The sequence below is a fragment of the Schistocerca piceifrons genome, chromosome 4 (genome assembly GCF_021461385.2).
Source record: "Schistocerca piceifrons isolate TAMUIC-IGC-003096 chromosome 4, iqSchPice1.1, whole genome shotgun sequence".
Taxonomy (NCBI): domain Eukaryota; kingdom Metazoa; phylum Arthropoda; class Insecta; order Orthoptera; family Acrididae; genus Schistocerca; species Schistocerca piceifrons.
The window spans coordinates 618986320-618999020 of NC_060141.1; the positions used below are offsets into that span (position 1 = coordinate 618986320).

Consider the following 12701-nt stretch of genomic DNA (forward strand, 5'->3'; position numbering starts at 1 on the left):
CCCCATGATCTTAGGCAGTGGTCTGATGATGTCCTGAACTGACTATTGTGTAGATATGTATAAACAGTTTGGCTTGCTGAGATTATTTTGAGTCTGTAACAGCTTTCGGAGACGTTAACGCCTCTGATGAAGTTTACAGCAGTGAAAGACAAAATGATAGGCAGATAATTATGCCTTTGATCACAGCGAAAAGCCCATAAATCAAGTATCAGCAATATCACAAATACCGGCCATGAAAGCCTACAGTGTATGATTATATGTGATATTGTCAAACAGGAGATAGGACAGTCAGTCAGTGTATAAGATACCAAAATTAAACTAAATGACAATGTTCTGGTGGATAGTTCATAACTTGTGAGTACTTTTAGCAACTACTATCTGAATGTAGCAGCAATAGTGGGATTAAATGGTTGAAGAAGCAAGAAATATATTAAAAATGGCAGTCCACAAAACGTTAAGCAACTAAAGATTGGATTGATGTCTTTTACTGAAATTAATAGAATTATAAAAATTCTGAAAGACAAAAGCTCATATGGTGTTGAAGGAATGTCAAACAGATTTCTGAAAAGTTGCTCAAACTTAAGTAATGTCCTGAGATATGTGTGCAATGCATCACTGGCACAGGGAATTTTTCCAGACCTTAAAATAAGCAATTGTTAAAATTCATTATAAGAAAAGTGATAAGAAAGACTTAAGTATTTATCATCCATTTTTCTTACTGACATCTTTTTCCAAAATATTTGAAAAAGTACTGTACTTACGAGTAGTAAGTAGAAAGTAGAAACAGTTTGTGGTTCTTAACATGTCACAGTTCCGATTCTAGAAGGATTGTTCAACTGAGAAAGCTATTTATTCATTGACCCAGTAAAAATTACAGGTCTTAAAGAATAAAATATCACCAGTTGGCATTTTTCGTGAACACGTTTGATTATTTAGAACATGTTACACTCTTAGAAAAACTAAAGTTTCATGGAATTGATGGCTTTACCCACAAATGATTTGAATCTTATGTAATAAACAGAACGGTGCCAAGTAATTGAGAAACTGTTGGAAAGGTATAAAATTTTTGTGACTGGGGAGAAATCACAAATGGAGTCCATAGGGTTCAATTTTGGGTCTACTCCTATTACATATGTATGTGAATGACATTCCACTCAACATTCAAAAAGTAGAATTGGTACTTTTGCAGACAATACTAGTGTCATAACAAATCTGATTAGAGAGAAAGCAACAAAGATAACTGTTAATTGTGTTTTACCAAAGAAATGGAGTGGTTCTGTGAAAATATACTCTCTCTTAATTTTGACAAGACACACTATGCTCAGTTGAATGTAACAAATAGAATCATACCAACAATGATAGAGCACATGAACATGATTCAGTAAATAGGGTAGAATGCTCAAAATTTTTGGGTGTATAGTTTTATGTGTGTGTCCTCCTGCCACTTGTGTGTTTGTGACCTTTAATAAAGGTGTGATTGGCTCAGAAACGATTTCAATATGCAGTAACAAACATTTTTGAGCATTGGCCCAGTAACATAAAATGTATAAGCAAGTTTTTAAATCTAACCTAAAATCATTTTTTCTGGAGTAAGGCTAAAAAATAATGTGCTCACTAATGTTAACCTAATCACGTGTACGTATCCTATGTACTGACTCATTCCATATCTTTTCGATAAAAGAATCATTTGATTAATCTTTGGAACATGTAATTAACTAACTAATAAGCTTGTAAAATGGTATCTAGATCCCAACTTCAGTTTACTGTGGTTTTCCAAATAATGAATGCTTGACAACCATGTTCATATATTCCCTCTTACATCCTTGAACTAGACTAAAGCAACATTTACAATGAACTTACTGTTAGTAGGACATAAAACCTCAATAAAAGAAAGTGCTGGGAGTGGAAAACAACAGTTTACCAATATACACACATGAACATCCTGAGAGAGATAATTGATACTGGGTAAATCTGGAACAGTACTTAAAATCTAATAAGATGTCAGTGGATTTCTAGACAGCAGAGCAGAAGACAGTCATAACAGGATGCTGGAGCAGAAAACAGTCACTGTCATGTTGTTTGAGCAAACAGCTGTCGCTGTGATGGTATTTATTCTCTGTGTGGTCTTTCCTGGTTCCCTACTCTTTGATATGTCTGGCATTTCTTTTGGTCTATTTACAGGTTTTTCAGTAAATCTATAGTGGTTGTGCTATTGTCAAATCACTTTCTCGAATAAAACAGAAATAAATATTGTGCTATTTGTTATTACTAATAAGCTTTAGTTTCGAGCCTTTTATTTCCTTATATTAGTTGTAGGTATCAGCAAATATCTCTAATATTCTGTACTTGCTGCAGTAGCATTCTTGTCAGAGAAACCCTGACTAATAGTGCCTGCCTTCTGTGACAGTAAGCTGTAATGCTTCCTCTCAGAAACATGTAATTTCATGTCAAAATGAATAATTTATTGCTTGAGTAACAAGATGCTTGGTCTGATTGCAGAAAAGAGTGGAACTGAAGCTATTCAGGCAAGACAGCAGAAAAAAATGCCTATGGAAGACCAGTCAGCAGATTCCTCCACAAGTGAGAAACAACTCAGTGATATGGCACAAAGCTCTAACGCTACTGTGAATGCAGAATGTGGTGCCTCACAGTTCAACCTTAAAAAGGAATTAATGGAGCCATCACAGAAGTCAAAGGTTTATTCTACCTTTGATTTGCCTCATACTTTGAAAAATAATGGAAACTTGAAGAACATAATTTTTGCTGTTGATACAAGAGGAAAAACTGTACCTATTAAAGTAACAAATAGACCCAAGAAACTTAACGTAAATAATCATTCATCACTATCTTCAAATGATAGTAAAGCCAGTTCAGATGAACAAGTAGCATCAATGGAGAACTGTGAAGAAGCAAATGCTGAAATGAACACGACTACCACAAATCATGTGCATGAATTCAGATATGAAGCACCACTGCATCATGCATCTCAAAACGACAGTGAGCATTCTCAGCCCACAAGTCCTAAACGTGAAGCACAGAGTTCGTTAACTGAAAACAGTGCAAATATTATTCACATTCTGCCTGAGACATTAATGACTGGTGCCGTGAATGTTGCAACATCAGCATTCAGTACTGCTAAAGCTGTAATAAGCAATCTTCGCACAATTCCTGCAAGGGTGAGTTATTTTAATAAGTTTCATCATTGTTATTCAGTCTTTCTCCATTTTTCCAGTCATATTTCATGCAGTTGCTTTGTACCCAACAACAGGTCTAGCTGAATCAATGCATGTAAGTTTTGGGTTAAATAGCATTTTTTGTATGGGTGTAGGTTATACTCAAATATTTTCACTGTGGCTTTTATTGTTATTGAACAGGTGTATAAGACAAATAAATTGTTGCAGCAAACAAAATACAGATGAATTTGATCCTAGATACTTTCACTTCGACAGCTGTCACCAGTTCCACAGGCAAAAGTCTCTGTTAAAACAGCCTTGCAGTCATGATTCTTGCATTCAGTGACTAGCTGTCCCTCTCACTGAAGGGCATAGCAGCATTGGAGTAACAAAATCTGAATCTCTTGCAGAGCTTCGTCTACCTCCAATATGTTGTAATTATTAATACCCTCTGAACTAATGGTACTAGGTAGTAATCAAATTATAGTTTGCAGTTTGCTACCATACTTGTTCTTTTCAAGACCTTCAAACAAAAGATGCCATACATGAATAACAAATTAACACAGAATAAAAATCCCTATAGCTTGTTTGTTTATATCAAACCACTATCTCTTATGTTAATGACAAAAAACACTTAATGAATGTAAATAGCCTACATTAGACAATTTTATCTCTCTGAGACAGTTTTCTGTTGTGTGGTTCATGACACTTGTAACAAGTTCTTCTTTTAACACTAAATGACCGTACTTTAGTTACCTGCAGTGGAAAATATAAAATGCTTTGAAAGAGGCATATGTATACAATACGCATAACTAAATGAACTTTAGGAGAACAAACCTAATATTTGCATTTTACAAGACCTTTGGAACACATTGTATTGTTGTACATGGAAACAGTATAACTGTTGGGCCAATAAAATTCCACCTTGTAACAATGAGTATAGAAAGTCAGATCCCTTCCTCTTCCATACTAATGCCCAGTCATTTGATGAATTTTATTTGCTGTTATTTTAAGGAATTGAAAGGGTAGGAGTGAAGACTATTGTAATGGTCTGTTTATGTTTATGATTAATTTTCTCATTAGCTGTAATCGCTGGCTGTTATTTATCTCACCCTCTTTTTTTTATTTGCTTTTGACCTCAGTTGGATAGCTGTACAGACTACTACTCTGAATACTGCAGTGTAGATTATTGCTGGAAGTTGTTACTGAGAACAGTATGAAATTCTTCGAGAAAAATATGAAGAGCTTCTTAAGAGACATTTTCCTTATATTATTTGAGAACAATACAGTCAAAATACATCTTTCCTTCTCTATTCTACTCTGTTTAGGTAGGATACAGTTCAGGATCATCACACTGGCCGTTAATGCAGAGACTAGTGGAACAAACAGGCATTCGTGGAGTGAGCTGCTAACAAAAAACAAGCCCAGAGCATGGTAAAGTCATCCTAAGTGTATACAAACAGTTCAGGTAGCAATCTGAATCAAAACGTAAAACAGGCAAGGCCAAAACTCCTCTGATCAGTGGCGCATACTTCTGACGTCAATGAACTAGCAAGAGACTGCCTCACAAGTATCGAGGTGTAGTATTTACCAGCACACTTGCATCAGTGGATGGGCTCACATGATATGTCTGTGGATGTGGCGCTCCCCTTGTAGGAGCAAGCTGCAGCTGGAGTATGACCCGTCCTCCATGTTGGTACTCAAGGTGGGTGAGGATTTGGAATCGCTATCAGATATTAAACTGTCCCCCCTTTTAATGGCCGTGCCTATACCAACTTCATTGAGGAATGGGGTGGAAGAGGGGGGGGGGGGGGGGTGCCAGAATCCCCACCGAAGACTAGAAGACTACCGTGGTTGTTCCTCGATGTGATCAGCTGGGCCAGGTGCTGACACTGTCTGTGGGCATCACAGCTTGATCGATGAGTTCTGGGCTACAGCTAGCTCCTGACTGCAGGGAAGCAGATGCCAGCTGTGGAGGAGATGGCTTGGCTTGTATGGGCAGCGCAGTTGGAAAACACTTCTCGTCCATCATTTGTGTGGTGAGTGGGTTGCTGGTGTTCGTGGGAGCCAAAATTGGCTAGGGGGAAGAAGTAGTTCCACATCCATTGCTTCCCATCATTGGTCATTGTTGACGCCCTGTTGACGCCAAAAATGAGGATGGAGGTTGTAGTGGTAGTAGACAGGCTGTTGGCTGGGCATGTCTTGGGTGTGGTAGCTTGGATCCACCCAGGTATCTAGCTGAAAGTACGAGCAATGAGGGAATCCATGCGGTTATAAGGCAATGTGGTATGTGTGTGGACCTGCTGCATCATGCATAACAGGTCGAAGAGAATGCAGGTTCTGTACCTGTGTAAAATTTTGGCTCAGCTACATCCATTTATGAGTGTGAACTGGTAGGCGGTGAGGAAGCTGATGAGTGCTTCCCTGGAGTTGGCTCTCATAGGTATTTTGCACACCTGTGTTTTGAAGGTCCTGACCATCTGCTCGATTTCTGAATTGGACGTTGGATAGAAAGGGGTGACAGTTAGGTGCTCAGTGTCATTACATTGATAAAAATCCTGAAACACAATGCCGTGAACTGAGTACCTTCTAATTGCAAATATGATGGATGTGGCACAGATGGTAGCTGCTGTTGTGGTAGCAGCCATCCGTGCAACAAGGGTAAGTTAGAGGGAACATTGACAACTAGCAACCACATTGCTTCTCAGAAGGATCTGGTGAAATAAAAATGCACTCTTGACAGGGACGGTCAGGGTGTGGCCATGGGTTGAAATACTGGGATGGGGCCGATTGAGTTTGGGTGCAGGCGTGGCAGTTCCAGGCGGTGTATTTATCACAGTGTCAGTACTAGACTAGTACATGTGACGCTGTGCTATTGCCCTCCTTTTGCATGTTCACCATGCCTCTTTCTCAGGTTTTGAATAATTTCTCAGTGCTGCATTTAATATTTTAAATACAAATGCAAGGGATATGGTGCCATCAATATACAAGGGCAAGTCAAAAATTATCTACACTTTTCATTCAACCATTTATAAGCATGAAGCTCGGGGTATACAGTGCACATCATTTTTCTACGTATTCTCCCTCCTTCTCCCAGCAGTCAACAAGCTTACATATTCCTTCCAAATAAAAGGTTTTTGATTGTTCGTGAAGCCACTTTAGTACCGCATTTTGCACGTCCATACCTGAGGCAAATCAGCGACCATTCAAAGCATCCTTGAGTGGCCCAAACAAGTGAAAGTCACTTGGAGCAAGGTAGTCCTGTAGGGAGGGTATTCCAATACCTCTAATTTCAGCTTGTTCATGGTTTCAGTAGTGTGACGGGCTGTGTGCGGCTGTGCATTGTCATGTGCAACAACACCTTCATCAACAGAAAACCTCGGCATTTGGTGCGAATTGCTGGCTTCAGCTTTTCCAACAATTCACTATACCCTACACTGTTGATAGTCGTTCCCTCTTCCAAGAACTCTGCTAGCACAGGCCCATGTGAGTCCCAAAACATGGTTAACATAAACTTTCCTGTGGATGGCCCCGTCTTGAAATTTTTCCTCGTCGGTGATCCAGGGTGTTTTCACTGCAGACACTGGCCCTTTGACTCAGGGTCGTAGTGATGCAACCATGTTTCATCGCCGGTGACAATTCTGCTCAAAAGTGCACCACCTTCATTGTTGAAGCGAGTGAGTAAGCATTGACAAACCCTAACACGGGTGAGCTTATGGCCGTCGGTAAGCTTTCTTGGTACCCACCGTGCACAGACCTTATGGAAACCGAGCTCGTTGTGGTTGATGTTATGGGTGGAGCCATGGCTGATGTTCAAAGCAGATGCTACCTCATTGATAGTGATTCGCCAGAACCATCTCTCGAGCTGGCTGAATGTTGTCATCTGTAGTGTAGGTTGATGGCCGCCCCTCCTCCTCTTCGTGTGTTACAATTGTTCGTCCACTTTTAAACTTCTCGATCCACAAAAACACAGTACTGCCACAGTATGATCAGACAATTGTTCATTCACAGGAGAAGTCACCCATATAACAGGGTATGGGCCCTCATACAAGGGTGAGAATTTCTTAGTTTTTCCTTTCTTGGCCACAGGATTTCGAAGTAGAACTGGGTCTCCTGGTGTGTAGTAGGGAAGCATAGTCCATTTTTTGCTACACGCTGTAGTTGCTTCTGAGTAGCTCTGGAATTATTTTGTTTAACCTGTTTCTAAATAGGTTTAAGGCAGTGGGCCAGCCCCTTCACTTCAGACATATCAACACCGGGTGGTAGCTTATAAAGTTTGAATGGAGAGTTCATAAGGTTTCCATAAACTACCTTGTAGGGTATGTACCCAGTTGATTTGTGCATATGAGTATTGTATGCTGAAGCAACGTGCTGGTATCAGTCTGAGTGTGGTTTGTTCTAGTAGTAGGACAGCATTTGAACAGTTTTCTTTCAGACACGTTCTAGGTGAGCACTGTCAGCTTTCGATTGAAAAGGTATGGTCCACTATTTTTTGATCTGCAACAATTAGCATACATGTATGAACAAGGCAGCCATAAAATTAGTTCCTTGATCAGTCGAGATAGTGTCAGGACTTTGTATGGCAGAGGTAAATGATTGGCAAATGTATGTGCATCAGTTTATGCAGTCATGTCTGCAAATGGTACTAGAATTGTGTATCTGGAAAAGTGATTATTGATGGATAAGATGTATTTGTTATTCTGTGTGCTTTGTAGGCCAGCAATATCCAGAGCAACATTTTGAAATGGTCTAGTAGCTTCCGGGAGATCCTTGGTGGGGGTGCTCTTTGAGCACAAGCCAAGCAGTTGTTTATATATTTCCAAAAATGGTCTGTCTACCATTCCACCAGAAGTAGGAAGCTACCCTAGCATTTTTGGCACATTGTGGAATGTCTGCAAACTGTCATGATGTTGTGCCCCAATGCTCTGTTGTTCGTTAGGTATCACTACCGTATTATGCTATGGGGTCTCGTGGTGTAAGATACCATATTCTGTAACAAAAGAGAAACATACTGGGGACTTTCTACATCTCTTTCCTGTGTTTCTTTTAGTTCTTCTATTAAAAGATCATTTGCCAGAACAACCCTAACTTTACAACTTGATGCATCAGTGTTCTGGTGTAAACAGCCTGGCTTGTAGCATACATCATAGTCATATTCTGATAATTTCAGTGCCCACCAAGTTAAGCCACTACTGGGGTTCTTTAAGGTTCTTTAAGTTCAACATTCACACAAGAGCAATGTGGTCAGTGACCACAGTAAATTTTCACTCACAAAAATAGCATTTGAAATACTTTACTGCAAAATCAAGGGATAATGACTCATTTTCAGTAGCACTATAATGTATCTGTGCTGAGTTCATCTGCCTGGAAGCATAACCACTAGGTCTATCTTCACCATTATTCTTGACAAACAACAATTCCAATAGCACCATCTGAAGTGTCCATGGAAAGAAGAAAGGTTTCTCAAAATCTGGATAGACCAACAAAGGTAAACCTGTCAAAACACTTAATTTTTCTCATCTCTGCATCACACTTCTATGTCTACACAAACACTGCACCTTTCTTCAACTGTTTCATTAATGGTTTAGCAACCATGGCATAATCCTTCCCAAAATGACAGTAATAATTAGCAATACCAAGAAAAGAATGTAGCCCCCTGACCATGCAGGAATCACATGGCACCCGAGCTGAAAACTTCCATGTAAGCCAAGGAATATGTGCCTATCTTGACTGAGGCATGGGTCTCCAAGCAACAGATTACTGGCCAGCTAGCCATTGCTGAGGCTGGGTGGTGCCCATGGGAAGAACCCCCCAATATTTAGTTTGCAGAAAGAAATAAAATGAAAATAAAAAAAATAAAAAAATTCCTCTTAATCTTTCCACTTAATCTGACTGCTTACAGCACACAGTAGGTTTTCTCTAAATATATTTATTGTGTTAGTGTTATTAGTAACTCATATGTGGATTCCATGTAGTGTTAAGGCATTTTGTGGAAAATAAACACTGCCACAGACATGTCTGCACACTGCATCGCCAGTGATTTATAAGGCAAGCTGTGAAGGATTGGCATAAATTTGGGAGACATCCTGTGGTTGCTTCTTGTGATGTACTGGGATAGACAGTGTGGGGAATCGCTTACTGGATATTTAATTTATGGAGCTATGAAGGAGGGAAGTGCACAAACACAATCCAGAGAGGGGGGGGGGGGTGTAGCTCTCACACCCATGGATATGCAACAGGGTGGAGGGGGGGGGGGGGTCGGGGGAGATGACTTACTCTGGAATGTAAATTTGAGTAAAATCATGAGGTGGACTTGTTTAAGAACTGAAGGGAACTCACTCATTGAATTCTTATAATGGCATCAAACACAGTGTGGCTGTAATCGCGAAATGTTTACATAGAATCTCCCTATGCTGTTTTTAGGTTATCCGTTCTCCTCTCGAAGTGGGTTTTTGCAATGATGATGGTCAGCTGGTATCAGATTTTACAATGTATTACCAGGGATCATATTGTTGTAGTGATAGTAGCCTTCTGTCCAAAACTGATTTGCTGCAGCTTTGCCCTTGCGTGCGCCCACACGCACGCACACACACACACGCACACACACACACACACACACACACACACACACACACACACGCTTAAAAGCTTCCATTCTTTTATCTTCAGTACTGTTTACTATGCATTTTTCACTTACACATGAGACTTCAGTCCAAAAATTACTCTCAGAGGAGATTACCTTAACTTAAATTTGTATAATAATAAGACCTTCCTGAAGGATAAGCAGTGTCATGGCCCCCTTTACTTGTCACAGAAAGAAAATAAAGTCAGGAAATTTTTGTTGGCATTACATTTTGAGGGAGTGCAAAAAAATTAAATATCTACGTATACATGCATACTTAACAAGTGACCTTGCAGTATGTCACTTCCCCCTTTTCCCATTCCTGTTGCATATGTTTTCTGTGTGGAAAACTTCAGAGTTCAGATCATGTACAGCGTAGTCATCCATATCCTAGTGCCCATAAAACAGTATAAATTGCTGAATTCATAGACAACAGGAAATCAAGACCATAAACTGTTAATTTGAGAACCTTCTGTTGGCAGGTGACAGTGACTGGATATGTTCACAGTATTAAATAATTAATATTTTTGTGTATAATGTATTAAGGGAAATTTAATTATTACTTATGCTTTGAATTTTCATATAGACTGCGAACAATGCATCCTGGGAAGCAGGGGCACCACCTCATTCTTCAGATACTGGCCTCACCACTTCACAGTGCATGGCAACACTTACTGAAATGGGCTTCACCAACAAGGAACTAAATCTTTCACTATTGAATCGCTGTGATAATGATATTGCCCGAGTAATAAGCGTGCTTCTCTCATATGGTGAGGAGAACAACAGTATAGATTAAAACTTGAGTTTTTTTTTTTTTTAAAGAGTTATTGAATTGTTTGTAAGTATAGCTTTGACTTCGTTTATGTATGGGAGTAAATAGTTGTGGCTAAGTATAGTAAGACGTGTGTAAACATGTATGTTTCAAACTTTGAAACTTTCTCGAAGTGAAAATTATTGTATATGCCATGTTCCCTTTAAAACACAATATTTACTTCTAATGTAAATCATATGTAGTGGTGGTTTCTTTGCCCTCTCTGATGATCTTTGATGTGTATTTAAACTTGTATATTGATTGGTAGTGTAGCAACACACAAAATAATATCAGAAATATTTCCTTCTTCTGATATCCCTGTGTTACTGCAGTTCATTTGTTTTTGCCTCTATGTGTAGTCAATATTTACAGGAAAGAAATGTATTAAACAATGTGTATCAAGTAGTTTGTATGTGAGGATATATCATTTCTCTTCAAGTGGAAGAGCCAAGCAGTGGATAGATTTGTAAAAGGCCCATAAAATGCTCAGCTTTTGGACAAAGCCCTTCTTCAGAGAGAGCAGCTTTATTTTCTTCCAGTGTTACAGCCAGACTGATATCTTCTAAGTGTTAATTTCCATTTGAACTTGTGCCTGTGTGCTTCTCACCCATTGCTGGTTTTATTTTCTGCTCTTTGTAAAGAATCAAGTTAGTTACAATCATTACTGCCAGAGTGGACATAATTTCATAGGAAAAATTTATCTTCCGTACTGTTGATTATAACAGTTTATATGACTGGAATGAAAGCTGCAACAAATGTTACAGTTAATTTTTAATATTTTGTGCTTGCCTACAGGTCAATAAAATGTCTTTTATCATCTCTCTGTAAGACCAGGAGGGAAAGGAAGGTGTAATATATGGAAGATATTTTCAAAGAAAAACGTTATGATATTATTCATGTATTTGTAGATGGTGCGCAGTACTTCTGATTGTATGTTATGCAAATGTCATCAGCATTTGAAAATGTTATGATTAAGGTTGGTTGTGTAGCTATTAATAATTTTTTGTGGATTTTTTGGTTATCTATTGAAATTTGTGATGATCTGACTTTTAATAGTTGAGATTCTGTGATAATTCTTGATCACTTTTCTTGTCATAGTGGTAGTTTGTAGTTTATAACAGCTGGACCGTAGGTACATTATCATAATGCTTTCTGTAAATTAAATGGTCGTAACTGAAGTAAATATGAAAAATTCAGACATCAAATTCTCTGTCTATTGTTTTATTATGAAGTATTCTAAATAGTCCAATTAGAGCTATTAACGCTATGGTAGGTCAATTCCAGTTGTAGTAGACATATTTCCAACAGTTAGTAGTTATTGCAACTAATAATCATATCCATTACTTAGAATGAAACCATTTCATTTGCATATTATAATTTAACAGTATTGCAATTCAAATTGACATACAATTTGCCATCCTTCTGCAATATACATGTGGATTAGTGGCAGCATACATAGTTTTAGCAAATAGTTTAACACTCTGCAGGTATCAGTACCAATTCCGAGAAACACAACGTGTAGAGTAACTTTTACTTACAAATTATCAATGTATGTGAATTGTAGTATGAATTAAATTGTATCATTAGATAGTATAATGTAGATATTTTCTTTTACAGCTATAAGTTTCAAAAATAAAAATTCTTTTGTGTTTGAGTAACAGCTGCCATTAAAGATTTGATAAATTATAATCCAGAATTAGGGATTAACTACGTAGGTACTGGATTGGCTTTATGAAGTATTGAAGTATTTTATTCTGAATATAATACTCTTCAGAGTATTATTTTGGAAATAAATCTTCTTGATGATCTATTTTAAATTGATCAATGAACCACTGAAACACAATATGAATTAGCTCTGTGGGTTTATGACACTTACTTTCAACTATAAAGAAACACACACACACACACACACACACACACACACACACACACAAAGAGAGAGAGAGATTTCTGGTAAAAAGGAAATGTGTGAAAATTGTAAGGATGAAATTGGGAAACTAAATGAACATGTGTCTAGTCTATAGTGTACCACCCATGTGCTAAAAATTGATATGAAGAAACTTCAAGTTGCAAAATTTGAATGGCTGATAAATCA

The 12701-nt window shown here is 38.2% G+C and overlaps 1 protein-coding gene across 1 annotated transcript in view; it reads left to right on the forward strand.

Annotated features, from left to right (window-relative positions):
- LOC124794918 overlaps positions 1-12202 on the forward strand; it is a 145980-nt gene extending 133778 nt beyond the window's left edge. The window contains exons 12-13 of the mRNA XM_047258622.1: positions 2500-3176; positions 10382-12202. Of these exons, the coding sequence (XP_047114578.1) occupies positions 2500-3176; positions 10382-10591 (887 nt within the window). The 3' untranslated portion in view covers positions 10592-12202. The remainder of the gene's footprint in view (positions 1-2499; positions 3177-10381) is intronic.
- The last annotated feature ends 499 nt before the right edge of the window (positions 12203-12701 follow it).